The sequence below is a fragment of the Rhinatrema bivittatum genome, chromosome 16 (genome assembly GCF_901001135.1).
Source record: "Rhinatrema bivittatum chromosome 16, aRhiBiv1.1, whole genome shotgun sequence".
Taxonomy (NCBI): Eukaryota; Metazoa; Chordata; class Amphibia; order Gymnophiona; family Rhinatrematidae; genus Rhinatrema; species Rhinatrema bivittatum.
Window position 1 is genome coordinate 4,866,382 of NC_042630.1, and position 24,054 is coordinate 4,890,435.

General features: G+C 49.9%; 1 protein-coding gene across 2 annotated transcripts in view; it reads left to right on the plus strand.

Moving 5' to 3' along the window:
* LOC115078701 (early activation antigen CD69-like) overlaps positions 1 to 22,244 on the plus strand; it is a 57,737-nt gene extending 35,493 nt beyond the window's left edge. Inside the window, exons 4-7 of one of the 2 annotated variants that reach the window (XM_029581679.1) lie at positions 1,010 to 1,054; positions 15,278 to 15,519; positions 15,994 to 16,097; positions 22,072 to 22,244. In XM_029581679.1, coding sequence (XP_029437539.1) covers positions 1,010 to 1,054; positions 15,278 to 15,519; positions 15,994 to 16,097; positions 22,072 to 22,111 — 431 coding nt within the window. In that variant the 3' untranslated portion in view covers positions 22,112 to 22,244. Of the gene's footprint in view, positions 1 to 1,009; positions 1,055 to 15,277; positions 15,520 to 15,993; positions 16,098 to 20,057; positions 21,581 to 22,071 lie in introns of those variants that run through there. The other variant, XM_029581678.1, reaches the window with a different exon arrangement.
* The last annotated feature ends 1,810 nt before the right edge of the window (positions 22,245 to 24,054 follow it).

The window sequence follows — 24,054 nt, forward strand, 5'->3', positions numbered from 1 at the left end:
AAGAGAGAGTTCCAAGTTACAGCTCACGATGCAAGCATAGCCACACACACACAGAGTGAAAGGCACTTATTACAATATCCTCCTTCCTCGCTGCCACCAACCTCTTAACTAGGGAGTGCAGTTCTGCATGTGAGACATGCGTGTGATATATATATGTACACGCCAGGGCTGAAGCGTTCCCTGATGGTGTGCGGCACTCTGTGTCCTTAGATGCTAACAGTTATCATTTGATCATCATGGAATGGAGACGTAGCCTAGTGATTGGAGCAGAGGCTGAGAATCAAGGAGGCTTAGGGTTCAAATCCAGCTCCCTGGGTCTTTGGCATTGCCTCAGGTGCAGATTTATTTATTTATTTATTTAAATTCTTTTAATATACCGATGCTCAAGACCAGGTCCTATCCTACCGGATTACATAAAACTAGGGGGAACCAATTAACAGAGCAAACAAAAACAAAAGTTACATTATAACAGGGAATGTGGAACTAGGCTGTAAGAGAAAAGATAGTTTAAACAAGTTTAAACAATAGTTTAAACAGACTTAAGATTGAAATCCATGCTTAAGTGTCAGATAAGGGGATGGATGTGTGGAACGCCCTCCCAGTGAAAGTGGAGGAGGGAAAACAGATACCTGAATTCAAGAAAGCCTGGGATAGAAAGGGTGGAGCCCTAATTTAGCTTTATAATTCCCATCTCTCCCTCGGAGATCCCCTGCATTTATCCAGTGCTTTCTTGATGGACGGATGAGCCATGCGGTTGTTTTCTGCCATCAAGTTTCTGTGTTTCTAATTATTTTTTCACAAAATGGTGTTGAATGGCCCAGCACTGCCTTGGTGGAGATCCAGGTCTGACCTATGTTCCTCTGCAGAAGCAGTGGTCAGCAGCCCCCTCCCCCGAGCCCCCAGGAGAGGGAGGAGCAGTCCCAGCGCTGACGGAGGGGGGTCTCAGTGCGACATGAGGTCGCTTGCTGCTCCCGTGGTCTCACCGAGCTTCCTCTCTTCTTTTTGTTAGTGACTGTGAAATCCCAGAAGGATCCACCTCAAAGCCTCTCAGAAGGTAAACTCTCCTCTCCTTATCCCCATCGCCTCCTTTGTCTTTTTGGCTTCTCACCTCTCTACCATCTCCTCACTATTCTTCTCCCCTTCGTCTCTCTTCTCCCCCTCTTTCTCCTTCTTGGTTTGGTCCTTTTCTACCCTAATCTCTCTCCCTTTCATATTTACCCCACCCCTTCTCTCCATCCCATACTGCATTTCCCCCTTTCATACCCCGGATCTGACCCATAGACCTTGGAATTGTAGAGGAATTGCCAGGTCTCTGTCCTGTAAACCTCTGCATTCCCCGCTGCTGAAGGTGAAGCATTTTCTCTTCTGCCCTGCACAGAAGAGAGGAGTCCTCAGATTTGCTCTGTGTAGGGTGGAAGGGGGGGGGGGGGTGAGTCTCAGCAGTTATAGTGAAAGGAAGATCAGCAGCAGCTGTGATTGGCTGCAGAGAGCAGGAAGGCCCCAAGGTTGCCGTCGCTGGTGGGTTTGGGGTGAGGAGGGAGTGTATGTGAACACCTTGAATACTGTGTACAATTCTGGTCGCCACATCTCAAAAAGGATATAGTTGCAATGGAGAAGGTATAGAGAAGGGCAACCAAAATGATAAAGGGGATGGAACAGCTCCCCTATGAGGAAAGGCTGAAGAGGTTAAGACTTTCAGCTTGGAGAAGAGACGGCTGATGGGGGTGGGGGGGGGAAGATATTATAAAATCCAGAAAGCACTTGTTTGGGTAAATGTGAATCTGTTTACTCTTTCAGATAATAGAAGGAACTAGGGAGCATGCTATGAAGTTAGCAAGTAGCACATTTAAAACAAATTGGAGAAACTTCTTTTTCACTGAACCCCTCAACCCACAGTCAAGCTTTGGAATTCATTGCCAGAGGATGTGGTTAAAGCAGCTAGTGTAACTGGGTTTAAAAAGTTTGGATACGTTCCTGAAGGAGAAGTCCATAAACTGCTATTAATACATAAGAAATAGCCACAGCTTGTTGCTAGCATTTGTAGCTTGGGATCTATTTAATGTTGGAGTACTTGTGACTTGTATTGGTCACTGTTGGATTCAGGATGCCGGGCTCGATGGACCCTTGGTCTGACCAGTTTGGTAGTGGTTCTAATACCCAAATCCCCCCCCCCCCCCCAGCCTGATACTACGCATGACCTAAAATTCCCAGATGCTGACAGATATTTGTTCAACTAAGGAACAAACTTGTTAAAGAACCAACCTTTTACTTTGCAAAGGAAGACATCGTCGATCCTTTTCCTAGAAGCTGAGTGGCATTTCCTGTACGTACCAGGATCAGGCCAGACGGTGGGTTATGTCCCCCGTCCTGCAGATGGAGTCAGACACGGCTTCGGAGGGTGCACCCTCTACAGACCCTCAGTATCTTCCTGACTCCAGCAGATAGGAGTAGGGGAGCCTTGCTCCCCCTGTTTAGAGGAATCCTTTCCTCCTCTTTCTATTTCTTGGCTTTGTGGTTGGGAGTCTTGCAGGCAGGGCTGTCTTGTCTCCTTACCTTTTACTGTTCTGTTTCTCACAGGGTAAGTGTTTGCCTTGTTTCAGTCTCATCAGGGTTTTTGATTTTCAGATTCCCGGATTAGGGGGTGGATGTTGGAGGTTTCAGCCTCTCCTCCCCCTTGCCGCAGTCCCATGAGGCGCATTCCACGGGACCGCCGCAGCAGAGAGGTCGTATTCCTCTGCTGTTACCTTCGGGGTCGGCAGGGTTAGCAGACACCTCTTCCCGCTCCTCCCCCGGGCACGATCCCTCTCGGATCATCGGTGGCGCAGCCTTCGCCTCCCCGCCGAGCATGTCGCGGTCGGCACGTTGTTCGGCGTGCAGGGAGCGCCGGGATCGCGGCGTGGCCAATCAATCGCCTGGAAACCAGGGCAGTACGGCTGGCCCTCATACACTTTCTTCCACTCGTGCGGAATCAGGCGGTCAGGATTCTCTCTGACAACGCAACCACGGTGGCGTTTATCAACCGCCAGGGCGGCATGAAGAGCCAACGTCTCACTGGAGACAGCCCGCCTGATGTCGTGGGCAGAAAGACATCTCTCACACCTGGCAGCCTCTCACATTGCGGGCGTGGCCAACATTCAGGCGGACGTCTTAAGTCGACAGCGCCAAGACTCGGAGCAGCCCGGGTCGGGACCAGGGGGGAGGCGCTTCCCCTCCCCGTCAGGATGAGCCCCTCCTCGCGGCACAGGTGGGAGGCGATGACCTGAGAGTACTCTGAATTTTCCAGAGGGACGAGTTGGACGCACTCATACCTCATATCTTACATGAGCTGGACATCGAGCCCCCCTCCTGATCCTCCGGGGCCGCCCACACCCATCGTCTCGTCCACAAGCAAGAAGGGAGATCCTGTCCTAGCGGGCCTGCGCCCTCTGTCCAGGGCCTTTCCCACCCATCCCACCTTCCTATAGCTACTGGCCAGGGAATGGGATACTCCCGAGGCCTCACTCAAGGTCAGCAGTGCGATGGAAAAACTATACCCCCTCCCTGAGGATTTCCTTCAGCTCCTTAAGACACCGAAGGTGGACTCCGCGATGTCGGCGGTGACCAAGTGGACGACGATTCTGGTCACAGGTGGGTACGAGCTGCAGTCTGCAGTTTCCTAGCCCAGAGAGCGGGCCTCTGCTGGGTTCAGCAGCTCCTCACCTCGCAAGATCTGCTCCCGGAGGAAGCTAGCCAAGCAGATCGCTTGGTGGCTGTCATAGCCTACGGGGCAGATGCTCTGTACGATCTGCTCAGTCTTGGCGCGGTCCATGGTTTCGGTGGTTGCGGCGAGGCGTCTCCTCTGGCTTTGCAACTGGTCAGCTGATTCTTCCTCCAAGTCCAGTCTGGGGTCCCTCCCCTTCAAGGCTCTGAAGCCTTCTGCCGGTGGTAGCTCGCCCAGGTTCCCTTTGCGCTGGCAGTTCCTGAAACCCAGCGCGTTAGCAGCCTGAGGATTCACGGCGGAGCCCATCATAGCTGGGCCTAGGATTAAGACAGCCCAGGAAGGATGGTAGCTCAGCACTGCAGAGCGTATTCACTGGTTTAATGCAGGGCCGTAGCCGTTTGGCATGGGGGGAGCCCGTCCAGTGCGGGCCGTGATGGGATTTCCTGGCCCCCACATAACAGGATCCCGGTGGCGGTGGCAAAATCCTGGAAGAATAATCTTAACACGGAGGGCTGCGCTTGGCCATCAAGGATGGATGTCAGGCTGGGGAAATGGCTCGTTGTGAGGGGCTCCGATGGGGCCTGGTGAGTGGCAGCTGGACGGGGTCCCTCCGGTAGCAGTGCTCTGCCGCTGGGCGCAGTCCCCCCCCCCCCCCCCCCTTTCAAACCCCTGTCCCACCGGGGCAGTGACATGGGGTGACCGGTACCTCCCCCGCGGGGGGCTGAATTAGATTCCCCTGTTAGGGTCGTGTAACAAACGGCTGCGTCCATTTGCATCCAAGTTATGGCTGAGGCTGTTTGTTGTTGTGTCTGTGTGATATTTGGGTGGCCGCCTCGGCTGGGCGGAGGAGGGTCAGTGTAACCGTCTCTTTTTAGTCAGTAAGGAGGCCCAGACAACTGATCCGTAAAGATAGACTTTTATTGCCAGCAAGATGCAGCTAAGACAACGGCTTAGTACAACTGCATGCCACGCCCCCTTCGGAGCAAACCTTTATGCACTTTACAGTTCTTATCTTTCACACATGCGTTCTGGTTTTCGCTGAACAAACAATTTACAACCTGCTGAACAAGCAATAGCTAGCGTGGTCTCTAGTAGGTGTAGCTTATGATCAGACTATTGTTTCGTCATTTAATTGACGGGTTAGACATTCGCGGCAGCGTTCGTATTAATACAATACAAATTATGAATTCAAAATGGAGTTACGTTTCACTAAATGTTAGTGCGTAAGTACGTCACTACGTATTAGGTTCCGTTTGCGTTGCAAATGTTAGTAAATCAAGATGGCTGTGCGTTTCACGGCAGGCATGAAGAGACGAGAGGCGTTTCAGGAGTGTAGTCTTCAGAGGTTCATGAAATCGAACTCCTTCATTCCCCCCTTTGATACTTCAACTTCGATGTGGAAGTATCACTTGTATCTGTTAGGTAACTGAAAAGAGATGGAAAATTAATACATAGAACTTTCATGGTGGACCCTAATATGTTGCCAGGTCGTTGGTTACTTCACGGGTTTGAGACGGATGGGCCCTATTGGCGTCACCCCCCTTTGTAGCCCGGCTTACCATGACAACAAACGTGGTCCAATGGCGTGAGTTAATGAAGTAGTATTAGAGTTTAGTGTCAAAATAATCATCATCAGAGTCAGAAGTAATATCTGAGTCAGAGGCATCAGAATCAGGGAATGAGGAAATAGACACATACTTATTGATCATCATAACATGAGCCGCGGCTCTGCGATCAGCAATGGTTTCAATCATAGATCGTAGATTTCTGAAAATAAGAGGTAAACAAAGAGGGAATAAAATGCAAGTTAGAATAAAAAACAGCAGAGGAATGAGAATGTCCTTCAATCCGGGGATTGAAGTAAGCCAATTTGGTAGAGAGGCCGTCCAGTCAAGGACACCGGTCCACGTCTGCACAGGAACATGTGCCAATCGAATCATTCGATCAGTAATTTCTTCGATGACTTTGCTCTTATCGTCAATCTGTAAACAACAATTAGAGAGATTAAATTTTCCACATACACCTCCTTCCTGTGCTAGGAGGTAATCCAAGGCTAAACGATTTTGGTAGACAGCTGTAATTATTTTGGTGTTTTGCTTGGCAAGGATATTGAGAGCCATGGCAGAATCGTTAGTCAGAAGTTCCAAGACTGCTTGCAGTCTGATGATACGATTTAACATATAGATTGGAGTTCTATATCCATAAGACCCATCTTCAGCCCAAGTGGCAGGGCCATAATATTGTACAATACGCTCAGGAGGCCACTCCTGATCCTTCCAATCTCCAATAGAAACTTTAGCAGTTCTGCGACGCTTGTTTGGCCTCATGGGGCTATAGACAGGTACACCTAATGTTTCTCCCGCTGTGATTGGTAAAAGAAAGAAACTTGGCCGTATGGTGGCCAGAAAACAAGTGCCATACCAGTTGAGTGGTAACAATTCATAAGCCCGACGGCCACAAACGAAGTAGTATCCATCTGGCGCAGCGAAGAGGGTGGTTGGCACCCCAGCAGCAGTCCATGTTTTGTTTAGGGTTGAGTCAGTCCACAGGGTAGTGGGCATAGTCAAATTTTCAGTCTGCCACCAGGTTAGTTTGGTCAAGTTGGCAGTAAGGACCCCAGTGCATGGCGAATTTCCTACAGAGGTTGTATAGATTCGGGAGTGTTGCCGGGATAAGCATTGTCTGCCAATAACATCTGTCTGGAGAGCCCACTCGTAGGGATGTGTCTTCCGGTTGTAAGTTATAGTTGTGTTCAATTGATTGAGGTCGGTTTGGAAGATCTCTTTGGCCTCCCATGGCCATTGCTCTCTGGTGTGTGTGCCTCCGCAGACAAAGCAATTCTTGACTTCGAGAGAGAGAGCTATATTCTCCGCCAGATTTACAAACATATTCTTTGCTTGAAGTGAAAAGGCATGCTTCTTCAATTCTTCTGATACATGGGATATTTCATCAAAAAAAGACTGATAGCCCACCACAGTGGTCTGATGAATGATTGGCCAAGGCTTGTCACGACGCTGGGTGATGGTTATGTAAGTCATGGGGTCTCTTCCGGTTCCATCGATTCCAAAGCCCCAAGTATCTTGCCAGGGGGATCCTTCACCTCGTATGGGCCATTGTATGGAAACGATATTACCAGTTACTGCAGTTAATCTGCCAACCCCGTGGCAGCCGTGGTAACCTCCTCCTGTATAGTCACATACCAGTGCCCATCCCGATAAAATTAAGTCTCCTTGACATGGTATCCAACTGGATGGGTTGGCAACCCGATTGTAAGGACAAAGGTACTTGTGGTTATGAGTATAGGACTTCTTCCAGGATTGAGATCCGCAATGGAGAGCGTTTGGGTGTTTTCCAATAGCTTCACAGGCATCGAAGGTTATCGCGACAGTAGATTCTCCTCCGATAAGGACTTTGGTTGAGTTGATGTAATACAGGATACCTTTTCCTTCTGGAATGATACTTGAGGTGTAGCTCTTTGGTAATCCAGCAGTGAGGGTAATGTTATAGTACTTGGGAGTTGTTGGTGTGTGACAAATGACCTTGTCACCCTGTAGGCATCGGTGAAAAGACTGGTATCCTTGAGTGGTGTTTAATGCGCATGCAGGTTGCGTTGCACATGGAGTGGGTGGCTGGGATTGGTGTATTATGGTAGAGACAACCTGGAATCCATCTGGAGTTGTAGTGCGGATTAACTTGACGCATTCAGTGCAGTTCTTGCTTAGAGGTAGAATGAGAGACGTAGTTGCAGAACATGAGATTAGTAGAATAACTTGTAGCAGTCTGTTTCTCATGGCTGGAGGTTTAGAGTATACACCTTATGTCTTGCTTTGTAAGTAGATCAGCAGATTAATTCTGAAAGGAAGAAAAAATGTATGTGTTAGTAGTCTTTAGCAAAGTACTTGAGTCATTTAACCTGGACTAGTTTGTTGCCTGTTTTGAGTGAACTTTAATTTGTTGTCTCCAATTCTGGAGACTTGCCAACTGGAGGCAGCAGGTTTCAGGCGGGTCCAGTGAATCCATGAAGGGCATCCAGAGACTTTTACAGCAGTAGGAGTGGTGAGTAACACTGTGTATGGACCCTTCCATCGTGGTTTGAGGAAATCTGATTCATCCCAGTCCTTCATCCATACAGAGTTTCCTACTTGGAATGGATGAATAGGGGTCAGCAAGACTAAAGGTTCGACGTCACATGTATAGTTCTGGATTTCAATGACTGTGTTATATAGTCCTTTGAGCTGATTACTGAGGGACAATTCCCCTTGTATCTGTAGTGATTCGGGAAAAGAAGGGAGAGGTGGAGGTCTTGCATACATCATTTCATAAGGTGTTAGACCAGACTGCTTTGGGCTACATTGGATATGTAGCAAAGCTAAGGGTAGGATGTCTGGCCATTTGGTCTTTGTTTCTTGGCATAGTTTAGCTATCTGATTTTTCAGAGTTCTGTTAGCTCGTTCAACAGATCCGCTGCTCTGTGGTCGCCATGCGCAGTGCAAATGCCATTTGATACCCAGAATTCGACTTAATTGTTGGATAACCTCACTGGTGAATGCTGGTCCATTGTCTGAATTGATTTGTCTTGGTAATCCGTAGCGTGGTAAGATTTGGTGAAGGAGCAGAGATGCAACTTCTCTGGAGGTTTCAGTTCGTGTCGGTGTGGCTTCGATCCATCCGGTATAGGTGCAGACAGCCACCAACATTGCTTTATAGCCTTTGGACGGAGTCATATGAGTGAAGTCGATCTGGCAAACTTGAAATGGCGTAGTTCCTCTTAGAATGTGTCCGGGTGTGGGACCAGGTCCGCTTCTAGGATTGTTTCTTGCACATGTGACACACTGACTGATTGCGTGCTTTGTTAATTGGATGATTCTATTGATGTAGTACGTTTTTCCCAGCAACTTTATTAATGCATCTCGACCGAGATGGGTTTTGTTATGAGCTTCTTTGACAATAGTCCAAGCTAATGTTTCAGGTATCCATATTCTGTTATCTTGCAGAATCCACCAGCCATCGTGATGGTGGAATTTTTCAGCCTGTGCCCAGTTAGTCTCTTCCGTCGAGTAGGTAGGAGTTTCTGTTGGGAATTGCAGAAGTGGACAAGTTGTAGTCGGGATGGGCGATAAATGGGCACGGGCTGCTTCCTTTGCTGCTTTGTCTGCCCATTGGTTTCCTTTTGCAACGGGATCTGATTTTCCCGTGTGGGCTTTACAATGCATGACAGCTACCTTTTGCGGTGCCCATACAGCAATTAGCAATTGATGTATTTCAGACGCATTAGCCAGTTGCTTTCCTTCGGCTGTTAGGAAACCTCGCTCTTTGTATAAGGCTCCATGTACCTGGATAGTGAGGAAAGCATATTTGGAATCTGTGTAGATGTTCACAGTCTGTCCTTCTGCCAATTGTAGAGCTCGAGTGAGAGCGATTAGCTCAGCTTTTTGAGCTGATGTCCCAGGAGGTAGGGGTTCAGCCTCAATGATGTCGTCTTCAGAAACCACAGCATAACCAGCAACTCGAATTCCATCAATAACTTGGCTGCTTCCATCAGTAAATAGTGTCCATGCTCCCTGCCATGGTTGATCCCTCAAGTCTGGTCTGCTGGAATGTATTGTAGTCATGACCTCTTCACAGTCATGTGCAACGGGGTCAGGTGCCGGCATAAGAGTGGCCGGGTTCAAGTTTTTACTGTCTTGTATTTGAATTTCAGGTGTTTCACACAGTAAGGCTTGGTATTTTACAAGACGTGAGTTGGTCATCCATTTTGGTCCATGTGTTTCTAGAAGTCCTTGAATAGTGTGGGGAGTTGTTACGTTTAGTATCTGACCAAAAGTCAATTTGACAGCCTCCGGGATTAGTAAGCACGCAGCCGCGATGCTTCGAAGACAACCTGGCCATCCTTTTGCAACATTGTCCATTCCTTTCGACAGATATGCAACAGGTCGTTCCCACGAGCCTAGAGTTTGAGTCAATACCCCAATGGCCATTCCTTTCTTTTCATCGACGAATAGATGGAATGGTTTCGTCACATCTGGCAATCCTAAAGCAGGTGGTTCAATCAAGGCATCTTTCAGTTGTTGTAAACTTGTCAATTCATGAGGTTCCCACTGGAAGGGCTGAGATTCTGCCTCCTTTCCCCGCAACTTGTCGTACAGGGACTGGGCAATAACAGCATAGTTGGCAATCCACAGCCTACAGTATCCTGCAGCTCCAAGGAACGCTCGGAGCTCTTTCTTGCAAGTGGGTACAGGTTGACCTCGTATTGAACTGGTACGGGATATTCCAAGACAACGGGTACCTTCCCGTATTTGGAAGCCTAAGTATTCTACTTCCAATTCACATATTTGCGCCTTCTTTTTACTTGCACGGTATCCTTTTGAGTACAACGTCTTTAGCAGGTGGAAAGTGGCTCCTGCACATTCGTGATACGTTTCACGAAACAACAGAAGGTCATCCACATACTGTATTACTGGCCCATACATGACTTGGTACATCTTCAAGTCTTTTGCCAGTTGCTCCCCGAACATCGTGGGTGAGTGCTTAAACCCTTGCGGTAAGCGAGTCCATGCGTACTGCTGCTTGATTCCAGTTCGTGCATTTTCCCATGTGAAGGCAAAGATCTTCTGGCATTCTTCTGCTACTGGAACGGAGAAGAAAGCATCTTTGAGGTCAATGACACTGTACCACTTGGACGTAGGGGAAACTTGAGCCAAGATTGAGTATGGATTTGGTACGAGGGCTACTAGATCTGCTACTTGATTATTCACTTTTCGTAAATCTTGTACTGGCCGGTAATTAGTAGAACCGGGTTTCTTTACGGGCAGTAGAGGGGTGTTCCAAGCAGATCGGATTCGCCTGAGAATTCCCAAATCATATAGTCTCTGCAGGTGTATCTCAATTCCTTCTCTGGCCATATATGGAATGGGGTATTGAGGTTGATTGATCACCTGTGCATTCTGTTTCATTTCGATCCAGACAAGGGTAGCATCGATGGCTATTCCCCCTGGATTCTGTTCGGACCATACTTTAGGCACGCTATCCATTAGCTGCCTTCGTTGCTCGTTGAGAGGGGTATCCACTTCGTATCGATGCAGAGTGATTTGTTCAAGGACGGGGAGATGTAGTCTCCATTCCTCTTGGAGTGGACAAATAAGAGAGACTGGGCTATCGGCAAAGAATGCCTTGATTTCACCGGTAGGTTCGAACTGCAGGGTAGCCCTTAATTTACATAGGAGGTCTCTCCCTATGAGTGGTACTGGGCACCCTGGTACGTAGAGGAATTGATGGGACACTAATTGTCCTCCTATTGCAACCTGCCGTTTCTGGAGGAAGGGGGCAGTTAGTGGTTTTCCTGAAGCCCCGACTATAGAAATGTTTTTTGAAGTAGGCGTGGTGATGGCTGTGGTCATCACAGATCTCTGAGCCCCCGTATCCAACAGTCCTTTGAACGTTTCAGCCCCCACTTTTATCTCCACTAGGGGGTCTATGGGAAGGGTTCCCCTACCTAGTCATGCTTCACTATCTTCGCCGGAAGTCTCACCTACGGTCATCTGCCATTCCGTTTCTTTAGATTTGGGCGGAGTATATTCTTCCTGCCTTGCTTGCAGGGACTCCGGACATTCAGACTTCCAATGCCCTTCTTGTTTACAATATGCGCATTGATTGGTTCCCAATGGCATTCTTCCACCTCTAACCGATCCTCCTCTACTAGCTCGTCCTCTTGGCAGTCCTCTTGGCAGCCCTCTAGAGGGCGGTCTGCCTCTTCCTCGGAATCCGGGATACCCGTGATACTGCCTGGACGGGTTCCCGAAATTAGTTTCTTCCAACGCTGCGGCTAACAAACTGACACGTTCTCTTAACTTTCTAGTTTCTTTCTTTTCCTTGCTGTCCCCATCCGGTTCTCGGTTTACATAGACTTTATCAGCCATCGCTTTTAATTGGCTGATATTCATTCCCTCGAACCCTTCTTGTTTTTGCAACTTCCGGCGAATGTCTGGGCAGGACTGCCCAACGAAGCTCATCACTATGATGGGTTGATGTTTGGGATCCTCTGGATCAAATGGGCTGTATTGGCGGTACGCATCCATCAATCGCTCCAAAAAGTTTCCGGGGGACTCGTCTCTCTTCTGCACCACGTCTTGGATTTTTCCCATGTTTACAACTTTCTGCTTTCCTTTCTTTAAAGCCTCAAGAAAGGCGGTCTGATAGGCGGTGATGCGCTCCCGCCCTGCCGCGGTCTGGAAATCCCAGTTGGGATCTGCAGTCGGGGCTAAGCCTCTCACTACGTCTTCAGGACGTCCGTCTGATCCGGCTCCTAATCGAGCTGCCTCTTCCATGTTTAATTGTATCTGTCGGCGTTCTTCAGTGGTAAAAAGGATGGAGGCTAGATGCCGAATGTCAGCCCAGTTAGGATTATGGGCTGCAAAAATGCCCCGTAAAAAGTCTATCATCTGTTCTGGTTTTTCAGCGTATGACGGCCCGAGCTGTTTCCAATTGAAGAGATCGCTGGATGTAAAAGGTATGTAGGTAAATAATTTTATTGTTTGCGTAGTGCGATGTTCGTTTTCATCAGTCGGGACTACAGGAACTACAGTTGATGTTTCCCTGATTGGTAATTGCAAACTTGCTGCGGCTTGGGTTTTACTACGAGTTCCGTCTGCCACGGACGACTCGCTGCCGCTTTCTTCCTTTGCGGTTGCCGCTTCGGGTCGCTCTTCCTGAGCTGGTGCCATCCTTGGATCGGCTTGCGCATTGGAGGGAACTGGGGGGCTTGGTGGCATAGGATATGCCAGGGGATAACTAGGGGCATATGGTGGCGGCAAGATATTTTCAGCGTCGGGCAGTGCTGCGGGCGGCAGGGGTTTAATTTTTTTTTTCTGGAGTTCGTGAATTCCCTTGTACTACAAATATGGCCGCCGCAGATGACGCATGCTCTGTAGGTTCCAATATGGCCGCCTTTCCCCTTCTCTTCCGGTTCGGGGATTTCCGGTCTCCCATCTTACATACTTGAGTTACCATTACGAGGGCGGCTCCCTCCACTAGCTTCTTTGCCCACGACGGAGGATTTTCAATAACTGCTATCCATGCGGTTATATACGGAATATCCTCAGGGCAACCCGGATTCCCTTCTCGTATAACTATTTTCTGGACCCTTGTGGCCGTTTGGAAATTGAAAGTTCCTACCGGAGGCCAATTTACACACAAACTGGGCCACCTATGGGTGCATCGTTGAATCATTCCGGGTTTTGTACATTTATGTCTATCGAACACTTCGCTATAGTGTTCCGTCATGACTTTTAATGGAGTCGAACCGCCCCCTCCCATTAGGATAGAATTCACAGACAAAGGAGGGAAGGGAAGACGGATAGGTAAGGGGTCCGTATCCGCCAGACACAAAAGGATCACAATCGCCCCGACTAGGACGCGGTCAGCCCGGCCTAGAACTGCGAGGCCATTCACTCTCTTTCACACAACAAGAAACCTATTCCCACTATCGTATACTTCACTTATTATTTTCTCCTTATTATCCGCGTGGTCTTCGGAATGTAATTCCTACTAACACACTGCGTGGGGTGTGATCAAGGCCCCCTCGGTCCGCCAGGGATAGACCGGGCTATTTTCCTTATCTATTCTTCACTTGTTCCCTTGTTTCCATAATACTTGCCTGCAGGGGTCTTCCGATCGTCATGAAAGCCTTCTTCCCGGATCATCAACCCAGAGATCTCGGCAGGATTTCTGTGGAACGATCCCCTCAGAAACCTGATCGCTGAACTCAGCGGTGGCCACTCACCAGGTGTAAGGGGGACTGCTCCGCCACCAAACTACCGGACCTTCTGGAGAGCTAAAATAGCGTCTCCGGTACCTCCTGGCTGGCTCGCCAATGTAACCGTCTCTTTTTAGTCAGTAAGGAGGCCCAGACAACTGATCCGTAAAGATAGACTTTTATTGCCAGCAAGATGCAGCTAAGACAACGGCTTAGTACAACTGCATGCCACGCCCCCTTCGGAGCAAACCTTTATGCACTTTACAGTTCTTATCTTTCACACATGCGTTCTGGTTTTCGCTGAACAAACAATTTACAACCTGCTGAACAAGCAATAGCTAGCGTGGTCTCTAGTAGGTGTAGCTTATGATCAGACTATTGTTTCGTCATTTAATTGACGGGTTAGACATTCGCGGCAGCGTTCGTATTAATACAATACAAATTATGAATCCAAAATGGAGTTACGTTTCACTAAATGTTAGTGCGTAAGTACGTCACTACGTATTAGGTTCCGTTTGCGTTGCAAATGTTAGTAAATCAAGATGGCTGTGCGTTTCACGGCAGGCATGAAGAGACGAGAGGCGTTTCAGGAGTGTAGTCTTCAGAGGTTCATGAAATCGAACTCCTTCATCAGGACCCCAGGGTGTTGGGCCTGTCCCGGTTACTTATCTGCTGCTTGCTTTAGAACAGAGGTGGGCAAACGAATGCCCTTTGGGGGGGGCTTTTGTACGGCCCGCAGGAGCAGAGACCACGTGCCACTCGCAGGAGCAGGGACCACGTGCCACTCGCAGGAGCAGGGACCACGTGCCACTCGCAGGCAGAAAGCCCTGTCTTCTGGGAGCTCGTCCCTTTTCAGCTGAAACTCTGCCAGCAATGCTCTCTGGTCCCCTCACCCAGGCCTTCATGAACATTTCCCCCTACCCTTCATCCAGCAGTTTGCATGGAGTAGGAATGCAGGATACGGTGTCTGTGACCCTCTCAAGCAGCAGCTGAAACCTGTGAGGGGATCTGTTCTCAGAAGCAGGACCGGGGGAGTTACCTGCTCATTCACTGGTCCAGGGGACAGGGGACGGTGCCTGTGACCCTCTCAAGCAGCAGCTGAAACCTGTGAGGGGATCTGTTCTCAGAAGCAGGACCGGGGGAGTTACCTGCTCATTCACTGGTCCAGGGGAGAGGGGACGGTGCCTGTGACCCTCTCAAGCAGCAGCTAAAACCTGTGAGGGGATCTGTTCTCAGAAGCAGGACCGGGGGAGTTACCTGCTCATTCACTGGTCCAGGGGACAGGGTACGGTGCCTGTGACCCTCTCAAGCAGCAGCTGAAACCTGTGAGGGGATCTGTTCTCAGAAGCAGGACCGGGGGAGTTACCTGCTCATTCACTGGTCCGGGGGGGGGGGGGGGGGGGGAGAGGGGATTCAGGACTTTTCTCTTCATCTCTCTCCTGCAGTGACCTTCCTTCCTCTCTATAGCCCCTTTCACTCAGGCCTACTCACCAGGCAGAGGCTGCAGATTTAACCCTGTAACTGCAGGTTTGCAATGTATCACAGCAGTGTGCAGTTACCACAGCAGAATTAGTGCAGGTCACAGGCATCGGGGGCCCACAGAGAGCAAAGTAACAATGGTGCAAGCCCTACCCCTCAGCCTGCAGAAGGTCCACGGATGCTTTTCTACACGTTCACCTTTCTGGCTGATTTTGAAGAGAAATCATTTGAATACTGTCTACGAGGTAAACGGGTACTAAAGCATCCACAGACCCAGCACATAGATGGGCTCCCGAAGACTCTCCTCAATGTCTCTGAACTGGAATTGTTTTCTCATTTTATAGGTACCCAAAGCAAGGCTCCTGCAGACCCCTCGGCCCGTCCTCCTGCAGACCCCTCGGCCCTTCCTCCTCCTGCGGACCCCTCGGCCCTTCCTCCTCCTGCAGATTCCTGTGCAGACGGCTGGATCTGGTACAGAGGGAAATGTTACTTTTTCTATGAGAACAGCACAGACTGGGACGAGGCCCAGAGCTTCTGCGCCTCTCACAACGCCTCCCTCGCTGTCATCGAGACCCTGCAGGAACTGGTGAGTGTGAGGGGGTCCGTTCCCCCACCAGCCTGGGGAGGAGGTGCATTCATTTCCAGGGGAATGGCAGTGTTTGGGTGTCCCGTATCCTCATTTCCAGCTGAGGTTGCTGGGCTGTGGGATGCACACGACTCTACAGCTCTCGTTATTCCTAATGCCTGCAGATCATTTAATTGGAAAGTGGGTGACTTATTAGGAAGGAGGAGGGGGTCAGTGCTTATGACGGTGAAAGGCAAGAGTATGGAGAGAAAGTGAGGAAGATGATACCTGATGAGAGCTACAAGATGAGGCCATGAGAGATGCCTGCCTGATGAGAGCCAGCAAGAAGCTGTGCAGGGTGGAGTGAGCGGTGCAGAAGTCCTTACCCCTCCCCGGTATAGAGATGCAGCCTTGCCTTTTAGTATCTGAGTGCTGGTCAGTAATAAGCTCTCCCTGTGGAGGACACAGTCTCAGCAGCTGTCTCTCTTCCTCCAGAATTTCACCATGCACTATAAAGTACACTCCAATCACTGGATCGGCCTGAGAAGAGAGAAAGGGAAACCGTGGAAATGGCCGGATGGATCGGAGTTCAATAACCTGTAAGTCTTTCCCGCTCACTGGAGAAATGTGTGAAGTGGGCGGGACTTGAGGGAGCTTTCTGATTGGCTAATGGGTGTGACATGTTAGTGACTCAGACAATATCTCTAAGTAATCCTAGCAGATCCCCTGTGGCGTATCTTACATCAAAGAGTAATAACCCACCAGTACCAGTACTTTCATCTTCTTCCACAATCACACAATGTTTTTACTTTCTATTCTTTAATTTTTCTTTTCAAATAGATCCACCTGAAAAAAATACTTTAAAATTCTTATATATAATAATATCTAATGTGTTCAACTAGGGTACGTTTTGGGGTTTTTTAAACACGGTTGGGGGAAAAAACCTCACACTGTACCTTTCTGAAAGAAGAAATTCAGCTTTTAAATTGGAGAAGATTGAGCCCCGCTCTCCTGTGGTGATACCTAAGGGTCCCTCCCCCAGCTGAGAATTCCTGAGGAGATTTCCCAGATCCCTCAGAGCTGGGCCTTGGTCCGGCAGCCGGTTCCAGGCATGGACTTTGCTGCTGAAGCAGCTGAAAGGCAATGGGTGCAGGAAGCTGAGGGCGACGGTGATGGCCTGAGCCCCTCTTCCACAGCCGGAGACCGTCTCTGAGCTCAGCTGGTAAGCGCTGAGCCCAGGTAAGTTTTTGTTTTTGTTTTTAAATGACCTTCATAGATGAGGGATTCGGTAAAATGTACTCCTGTCTCCTTGCTCGGCGTGCGTACCACTGTCGTTCCCAATCCCGTTGGGGTAAAGGGATGTGGGCTTAAGAGTGGGTTGAGCAGCCCCCCAGTGGGCTAGGCCCTGTTTTAAACTTGGTCAGCCTGACCACATGGTGGCGCCATCTTGCGCCTCTCGTATTGCCCTCCATAGGAACTTGGTACGTGCAGGGCATCTGCTCTGAGCATGCGATGCGCGCGCATAGGGGTAGATTTTAAAAGAAGCGCGATCAGCCTACTTTTGCTTGCGCATCAGACTCAAGCAAAAGTACGCTGGATTTTAGTAGATACGCGCGGAGCCGCGCGTATCCACTAAAATCCTGGATCGGCGCGCGCAAGGCTATCGATTTTGTATAGCCTGCGCGCGCCGAGCCGCGCTGCCTCCCCCCGTTCCCTCCAAGGCCGCTCCGAAATCGGAGCGGCCTCGGAGGGAACTTTCCTTTGCCCTCCCCTCACCTTACCCTCCCTTCCCCTACCTAACCCACCCACCCGGCCCTGTCTACACCCCCCCCTTACCGTTGTCGGGGGATTTACGCCTCCCGGAGGGAGACGTAAATCCCCGCGCGCCAGCGGGCCTGCTGCGCGCCGGGCCGCGACTTGGGGGCGGGTCCGGAGGGCGCGGCCACGCCCCCGGGCCATAGCCACGCCCCGTACCCGCCCCCAAAACGCTGCCGACACGCCCCCGAAATGCCGCGACGACCGGGCCCGCCCCCCGACACGCCCCCGACTCGCCCCCCTCCGAAAACCCCGGGACGTACGTGAGTCCCGGGGTCTGCGCGCGCCGGTAGGCCTATGTAAAATAGGCTTACCGGCGCGCAGGGCCCTGCTCGCCTAAATCCGCCCGGTTTTGGGCGGATTTAGGCGAGCAGGGCTCTGAAAATCTACCCCATAACGTTGAGCACATACTTACTACAGTGTGTGTGTAAGTGCAGGATACAGGCTGGGCACACGCAAGCCGATCGAACATACAGTGACCGCCGCCAATGGCACCGGCAACCAAGAAACATAAGTGCTTTGCTTGTCATATTAGGGGCTTCAGGGTCTGACCAACTGGAAATGCTGAGCCAGCACCTTGAACCTGAGGAGCTTCTGATGTGCTGCTCGAATGGGCATCTGCAGCTACGCCTCTGTGAGGTGCAAAGCGCAGGCCGGAGCAATTAACAAAAAGGATACAGCTTCGTCATAGCTCTCCCAACATTCAGGCCTGCTATCGGGAGGTCCCACTCCTGGCTAATGAGCCTCTAAATCTTTTTACTGATAGGAAAAGCGCTGGGTGGACCCCGAAGACCATCCAGGCCCGGATTGACCCCTTCACTATCTGATTCCTCCTGGCTCAACTGAACCCCCAACTCCTCCAACACCTGGGGGATAAGAGGTCACAGCTCCTCTCTCTTAAACAGATGGACCACCCGAGGGTCTGCACCCTCGAGCAGAGCCTGGTCGTCCTTATTCGGATCTGGGTCTGGGAGCTGGTCCCCATTGGGATCCACCACTGGAGAGGGAGCCTCCTCTCTCTGTTGCTCATCCAAGTTGTCCGGGTCTCCACGGTCCAATGGCCGCACAGCATGAGGCCCCTGAAGTTTGCTTGTCGATCCAGCGATCCCCTATGCAGCCCCTGAAGCCTCTTCGAGGACCCTAAAGACCTCTCTCTAGGTCTGTGTTTAGCAGCCTTCTTGGCTAGGAACTCCCCATGCATCAGGAGCACAAATTTGAGGGAAAACCCCCTTGTTCCCGACAGCGTCCCCTCAGCCCCGCTGGAATCTGAATCCGATCATTTCTCATCCCCCTGTTTTGGTTTCCTGCGCCACGGGGGGGGGGGGAGGGGAACCAATATCGGATTCCCTACCGGCCTGAGTCAGTTGGGTTCAGTCTCCCTCTGAATTAGCAGAAGACTTCCCTTTGGGCCCTGTCCTGGCCCCTGCCGGGTGAGAGGCCGCCTTGGATTTTTTTTTTTTAATCTTTCGCGGAGGCCCCCCCCCCCATTGAACAACCTGTGCAAAGGGAGAGGGAGTTTCAATAAGCAGCCCACGCCCCGCAGGCCTCGCGTGCCTCCACCTGAGGCTTGTCCTTCATGCGACTTCCCGTAGGCCCCACCGCGACGCTGTGGAAAGAATTAGGCTGCACCACGTGGCGCACGAGCTGGTGGGCAGCGCTACCACTGGCGGCACACGGCAAGACTTGTAGCGGCAGGAAAATGGCGCACGCGCCAAAGGAACTCCGTCTCGGCAATCCGCAGGGCTCCAGCGTCCCCGCCGGGGATAAAGTGCACCTCACCCGCTGCAGTCTGCGCCGCTCCCACTCCTCAAACGGCCGCTATGTCTCCAGGGTCCGGCCAGATTCGGCAGGGCCGTGCAGGCCAACTGTCCCAGCACAGCCACTGTGCTCAGATTAAAAAAAAAAAAGTCATTTGGGGGTTTTATTAAAACAAAGCAAAAATAAAACCCAACAGCGAAATAAAGAATCCAAAAATCCCTAAGGGGACACTTCCCTGAATCCACAGGAGGGGACCTCGGGGCCGAAGAGGGAGCTAGTCCCCTGGCTATCAGGGGCCCTGGACTGCATGGGCTAGCACCGCCAGGGGTATCCAACCCCCCGTTCGCCCGACTCAGCCCAAGGGATGTCCGCACAATGGAACCTGGCACCTCGGGGAGCAATTTACAGTCTCCAAAAACCCAATCAGTCAGGACTGCAGGTTTTACACCTCTACAGTCAGCTGGAGACAGAGAAATACTGAGGGACTGCAGGTTTTACACCTCTACAATCTGCTGGAGACAGAGAAGTACTGAGGGACTGCAGGTTTTACACCTCTACAATCTGCTGGAGGCAGAGAAATACTGAGGGACTGCAGGTTTTACACCTCTACAATCTGCTGGAGGCAGAGAAATACTGAGGGACTGCAGGTGGCGCTCTCGGTTATGTAGCTGTGCCTCAAAGTTTTGTGTTCTGCCTCCATCTGCTGGTGGGGATTCAAAACCCATTGGACTAGACTGATCTGGGTTTGTTCAGGAAAGGAAAGTTGTCTTGCTTGAGGCAGCTGTCAACCAACATGGTCACAATCTTATTGCTTGGTTGTCCTTGGGCATCCAGTTTTGCCGGACAAGAAAACCCAAAATAGCGCTTCTCTCTTCTTTTACATGCCCACTTCTTAGTTTTCCTTTCAACGTCTTGAAAACACAGTATATCTTTTTTCTTTAAGGCGTGAGAATGCTCTCCCTTACAGTGAATGTTCTGTGTTGCAGGTTTAACATTTCGCAAGATTCTGATTGTGTCTTCCTGAATGATGCCAGCGCCATTAGTGCCGGCTGCCACATGCAGAGAAAGTGCATCTGCACCCAGCCAGCACGGCCCCATTTATTAGGAGGGTAGTGATCCTGCCAGACCTCTACCGGGAACCATGGAGAGAGACTTTTAAAGACATGGCTCTTCAGACAGGCCTACCCGTCCTCTACCCCCACCATATAATTGTTTTCTGGAATCCCCGTTTTTGCCATTGATTCTTTGTAATTAGAAAATATAAGTTATTTAAATTTTTTTTTTTTTCTAACTTATGTACTTTTGGTTGTTTTTGTTCCTCCGTTTTTACCTGCAGTTATCCGTTCCATGTAAAGGCCCAGCCTATAATTTCCAAGTTAATTGTAAACCGATACGATGTGCAAACGGTTGTCGGTATATAAAAAATGCCAAATAAATGTATTTGAGATGCTGGTGGTCAATCTGTCGGAGAACGGGCATCCAGCATCTCCCAAGAAGACTTGTATTGCTCAATAAGAAATTATACTTTCTACAAAATCTAAGTGGTCTTGTAAACATGGAGAAGCGTTAGGAGCGCGCATGTTATAAAATGCAAGTGGCGTGTGCACACGTGCAGTTGATTTTGTAATCTGCGCGCAAGGGGTAGAGAGAATTGCAATTTCTGCGCGGCGATGCATCGAGGCCTTTCCCAGGTCCCTCCCAGTCTGCTCCAATTAAGGAGAGGACTGGGAGGGAACTCCCCTACCCTAACCTCCTCTCCACCCCCCTTTCTCTTACCTATCATCATTATTTTTTTATTTTGTTGCTTACTGTTCCATCAGAGCAGTAGCAGCTTGCGCGCTCCTTCCCCGGTACCAGGGCAAATGGCCGCTGTACCTGACCGCCCCTTTGAAGATGCACACAGTGTGCGCAAGGCCCAGCCATGCGCGTAACCCCCTATTTTTTGCGCACGGGTGGGATTTACAATTTGGCTGAACGAGAATATTCCATTTGTGTGGGAAGGAAACTGTAAAAATGTGGCTGGGTGGGTAGCTCCCTCCCATAGGGTGAGCCCCGTTGATATAAATACTTGGGGCCACCATCTTAGGTGGTGGAGTTTGTAATTTCCGTTCCCAGGGGCAGCTCGCTCTTGGCTGTCCCCTGTTTCGGTTGCAGGGATGAAGGCCTCTGTGTAGGGTTCTCACAGTGAGACCTGGGACAGAGATGGAGTTAGAGAGTCTTCCTTTATTTTGAAGACTCAATTTTGAGCAAACTTGCTTTGCTGCGATGGGAATTTATTCCACAATGTTGTGCTCATGCAAACTTTCCCTAATGTTAGTAAACACAGTAATGTTAGTAAACACAGAGAGATGGCCTTGAGAGGAGCAAACCACTCACCCTAAGATGATAACATAAGACTTCCCATACTGGGTCAGACCAAGGCTCCATCAAGCCCAGCATCCTGTTTCCAACAGAGGCCAATCCAGGCCATAAGTACCTGGCAGAATCCTAAGGGTTTGATAGATCCCAAGAATAAGCAGTAAATTTCTGCAGCTCTACCTTAATTAATGGACTTTTCCTCCAGGAACTTTCCAAACCTTTTTTTTTTAAACACAGCTATACCCAGCATGGCAACTTCTTATGATGGTGACTCCTCCTAAGACAGGACCCAGAATCCTGTATACGTAGGATTATTTTCCCTATGTGCATCACTTTGCACTCATCCACAGTGCACTGTATCTGCCATTCACATGCCCAGTTCCCCATTCTCAAAGATCCTTCCGCAGTTCCTCAGCGTTTTTGTCTTTTAACTACTTTGGAAAAGAGGCGGCTGAGAAGGGGACAGGATAGAAGTTTATAAAATCATGAGTGGGTGGGAACAGGTAAATAAAGGAAGGTTACTTACCCTTTCAAATAAGAGCATTAGCATCAGGCCAAGGCCCACTGGGTCCAGCAGCCTGTCTGACTGACCTTTCCCTCACCATAGAGCTCACACACTGTACCATGTGCTGTGTTTGCCAGGGTCACCAGTCAGTACAAGGACGAGGGCAGGAGTCCATGAAGCTGGCAGGCAGCAGCTGTAAAACACGTGGGAGAGCGACTTCTCACGCCGTGCACAATTAGGTTGTGGAAGTTTGTCTGTCTGTACATACTGCATGTAAATTGCTCAGTAAGAGCTGTGAAGTTGTATTATGTTCCTGTACTGCATTTTTTATTTATCATTTGTAAAGCAGTACTAGAAATAAGCAACTGTGTTTACATAAATAAAAAATATTTTGTTCATCAACCTATCTTGTCGGGAGGCTTTAATATTTATAAGGAAGCAACATCAGAAGTTACCCTCCTTCCAGAGGACGCCCAGCAGGCATCAGGTAACCGTTCCAAGGCACAGATCCTATCCCTTGTGCCAGGAGGGAGAAGCTTCATCCAGATTATACAAAAACTTACAACTCACACAAACAGCAGCCTGTGGGAATTTATTTATTCAAAAATGATCTGCCACGCTCCTGGGTATACGACCATCAAAATCAGTCAGGCTGGCACAAAGCCTGCATGGCAAACAATGAAGTCAACGTTAGCATTAAATGAGTGGCGCTGAGCAGAAGAATTCCGGTCACGAGTGCAAGCTTGAGGAACTTTATGTGCTTGTGAAGTCTTGGAAAGATATTCCAAGTCGACACAGCCAGATATCTGCAAAGAAAACTGGTTGTTTATCCTTGTGTATCATATGATTCAAAACTGTCTCGGGGACCAACTGGGCCTATCACACCCCAACGAGCTCATTCTCCAGCAGAAGCCCAGGCAGGCTGTGGCATTTTTCTATAAACTTCCATAGACGTTTGTTTCCCATTTGGATGGGTCACGGGAGCAGATAAGGCTGACGTTTCTTTTTGTCTTTATTTGTGGCCTTTTCAATGGCAGCTCAAGGTGAGTTGCATTCAGGTACTGGAGGTGTTTCCCTATCCCCCCTGGGTGGGGAGTGGGGGCCTTACATAAGTCTTGTGCTCTGTTTCTGATGACCCCACTGCTTCCAGTGCCCTCTGTGTATCCACCTTCAGCCTGGACTCTCCTCAGCCTCTGTCTGAGGGTTCAGTATCCTAGCCGGTGGCCTTAGGATCAGGGCCTGGGCAAGAGAGATTGTTGCGGCCCCTGCAAGGCTGGATGCTGATGATCTGTAAGCAAGTTGGAACACTTTTTATCCTGCTCGCCAAAGGCAATAACATGAAATAAACATGAGCCTCTATCTTAATTTTCACTTGTTAGTCACAGCTCCTCCACAGCTTGCATATAAAGACATAACTTGCCCCATGGCCACTCATACAGTAACAGAATTCTGCATTTCCAGATTAAATGTTCTGTTTGTACAGCTCCTAAACTAATCCTCCTATGCATTGCACTAAACCCTACTATGAATGAGTAATCTTAGGAGCTTTGGCATGGAGGGCAGTATGGAAACCAGATTTCCGAGGTGGGGGAAGGGGGACCATGAGGGAGTAACTGGGTGGGGAACCTGAAGCGTGTGTCCTGGAACGAGGTCTCTCAGCTTGGTGGTTTAACCTTTGCTAAGGAGTATTGTACCCTTAATTAAAGGCTAGAAGGCGCTGGTGATTCGGAGACTATTCTGTGTCAGGTCTATCCAGTAAAGTGCGGCCGCGTTTACCCCGCTCCTAACCCGCATTCTACTCACTTTCTGGCCGCGTTAGCCCTTCCTGCGATCCCGAATCCCCTTTAACCTACTCCTACCGCGTCCCAAAAACCCCTGGACAACCCCTTCCGCACACGGCATGTATATTGCATGCAAACGAGCGAATTAGCTATTCCCTCCCATCCCGTAACCCGCGCCCCGACTATCGCTATCTTTCCCTGCTGTTTTGCCGCGCGTTTAACCTGCTAACTTACCGCCTACCCTTACCCCTGCGTTAGAGGCAGGGGTAAGGGTAGGCGGCAAACTTTCCCCCAGCCCCCGCTCACCTGCCCCAGCCGCGATCATGGGTGCCGGTCTCT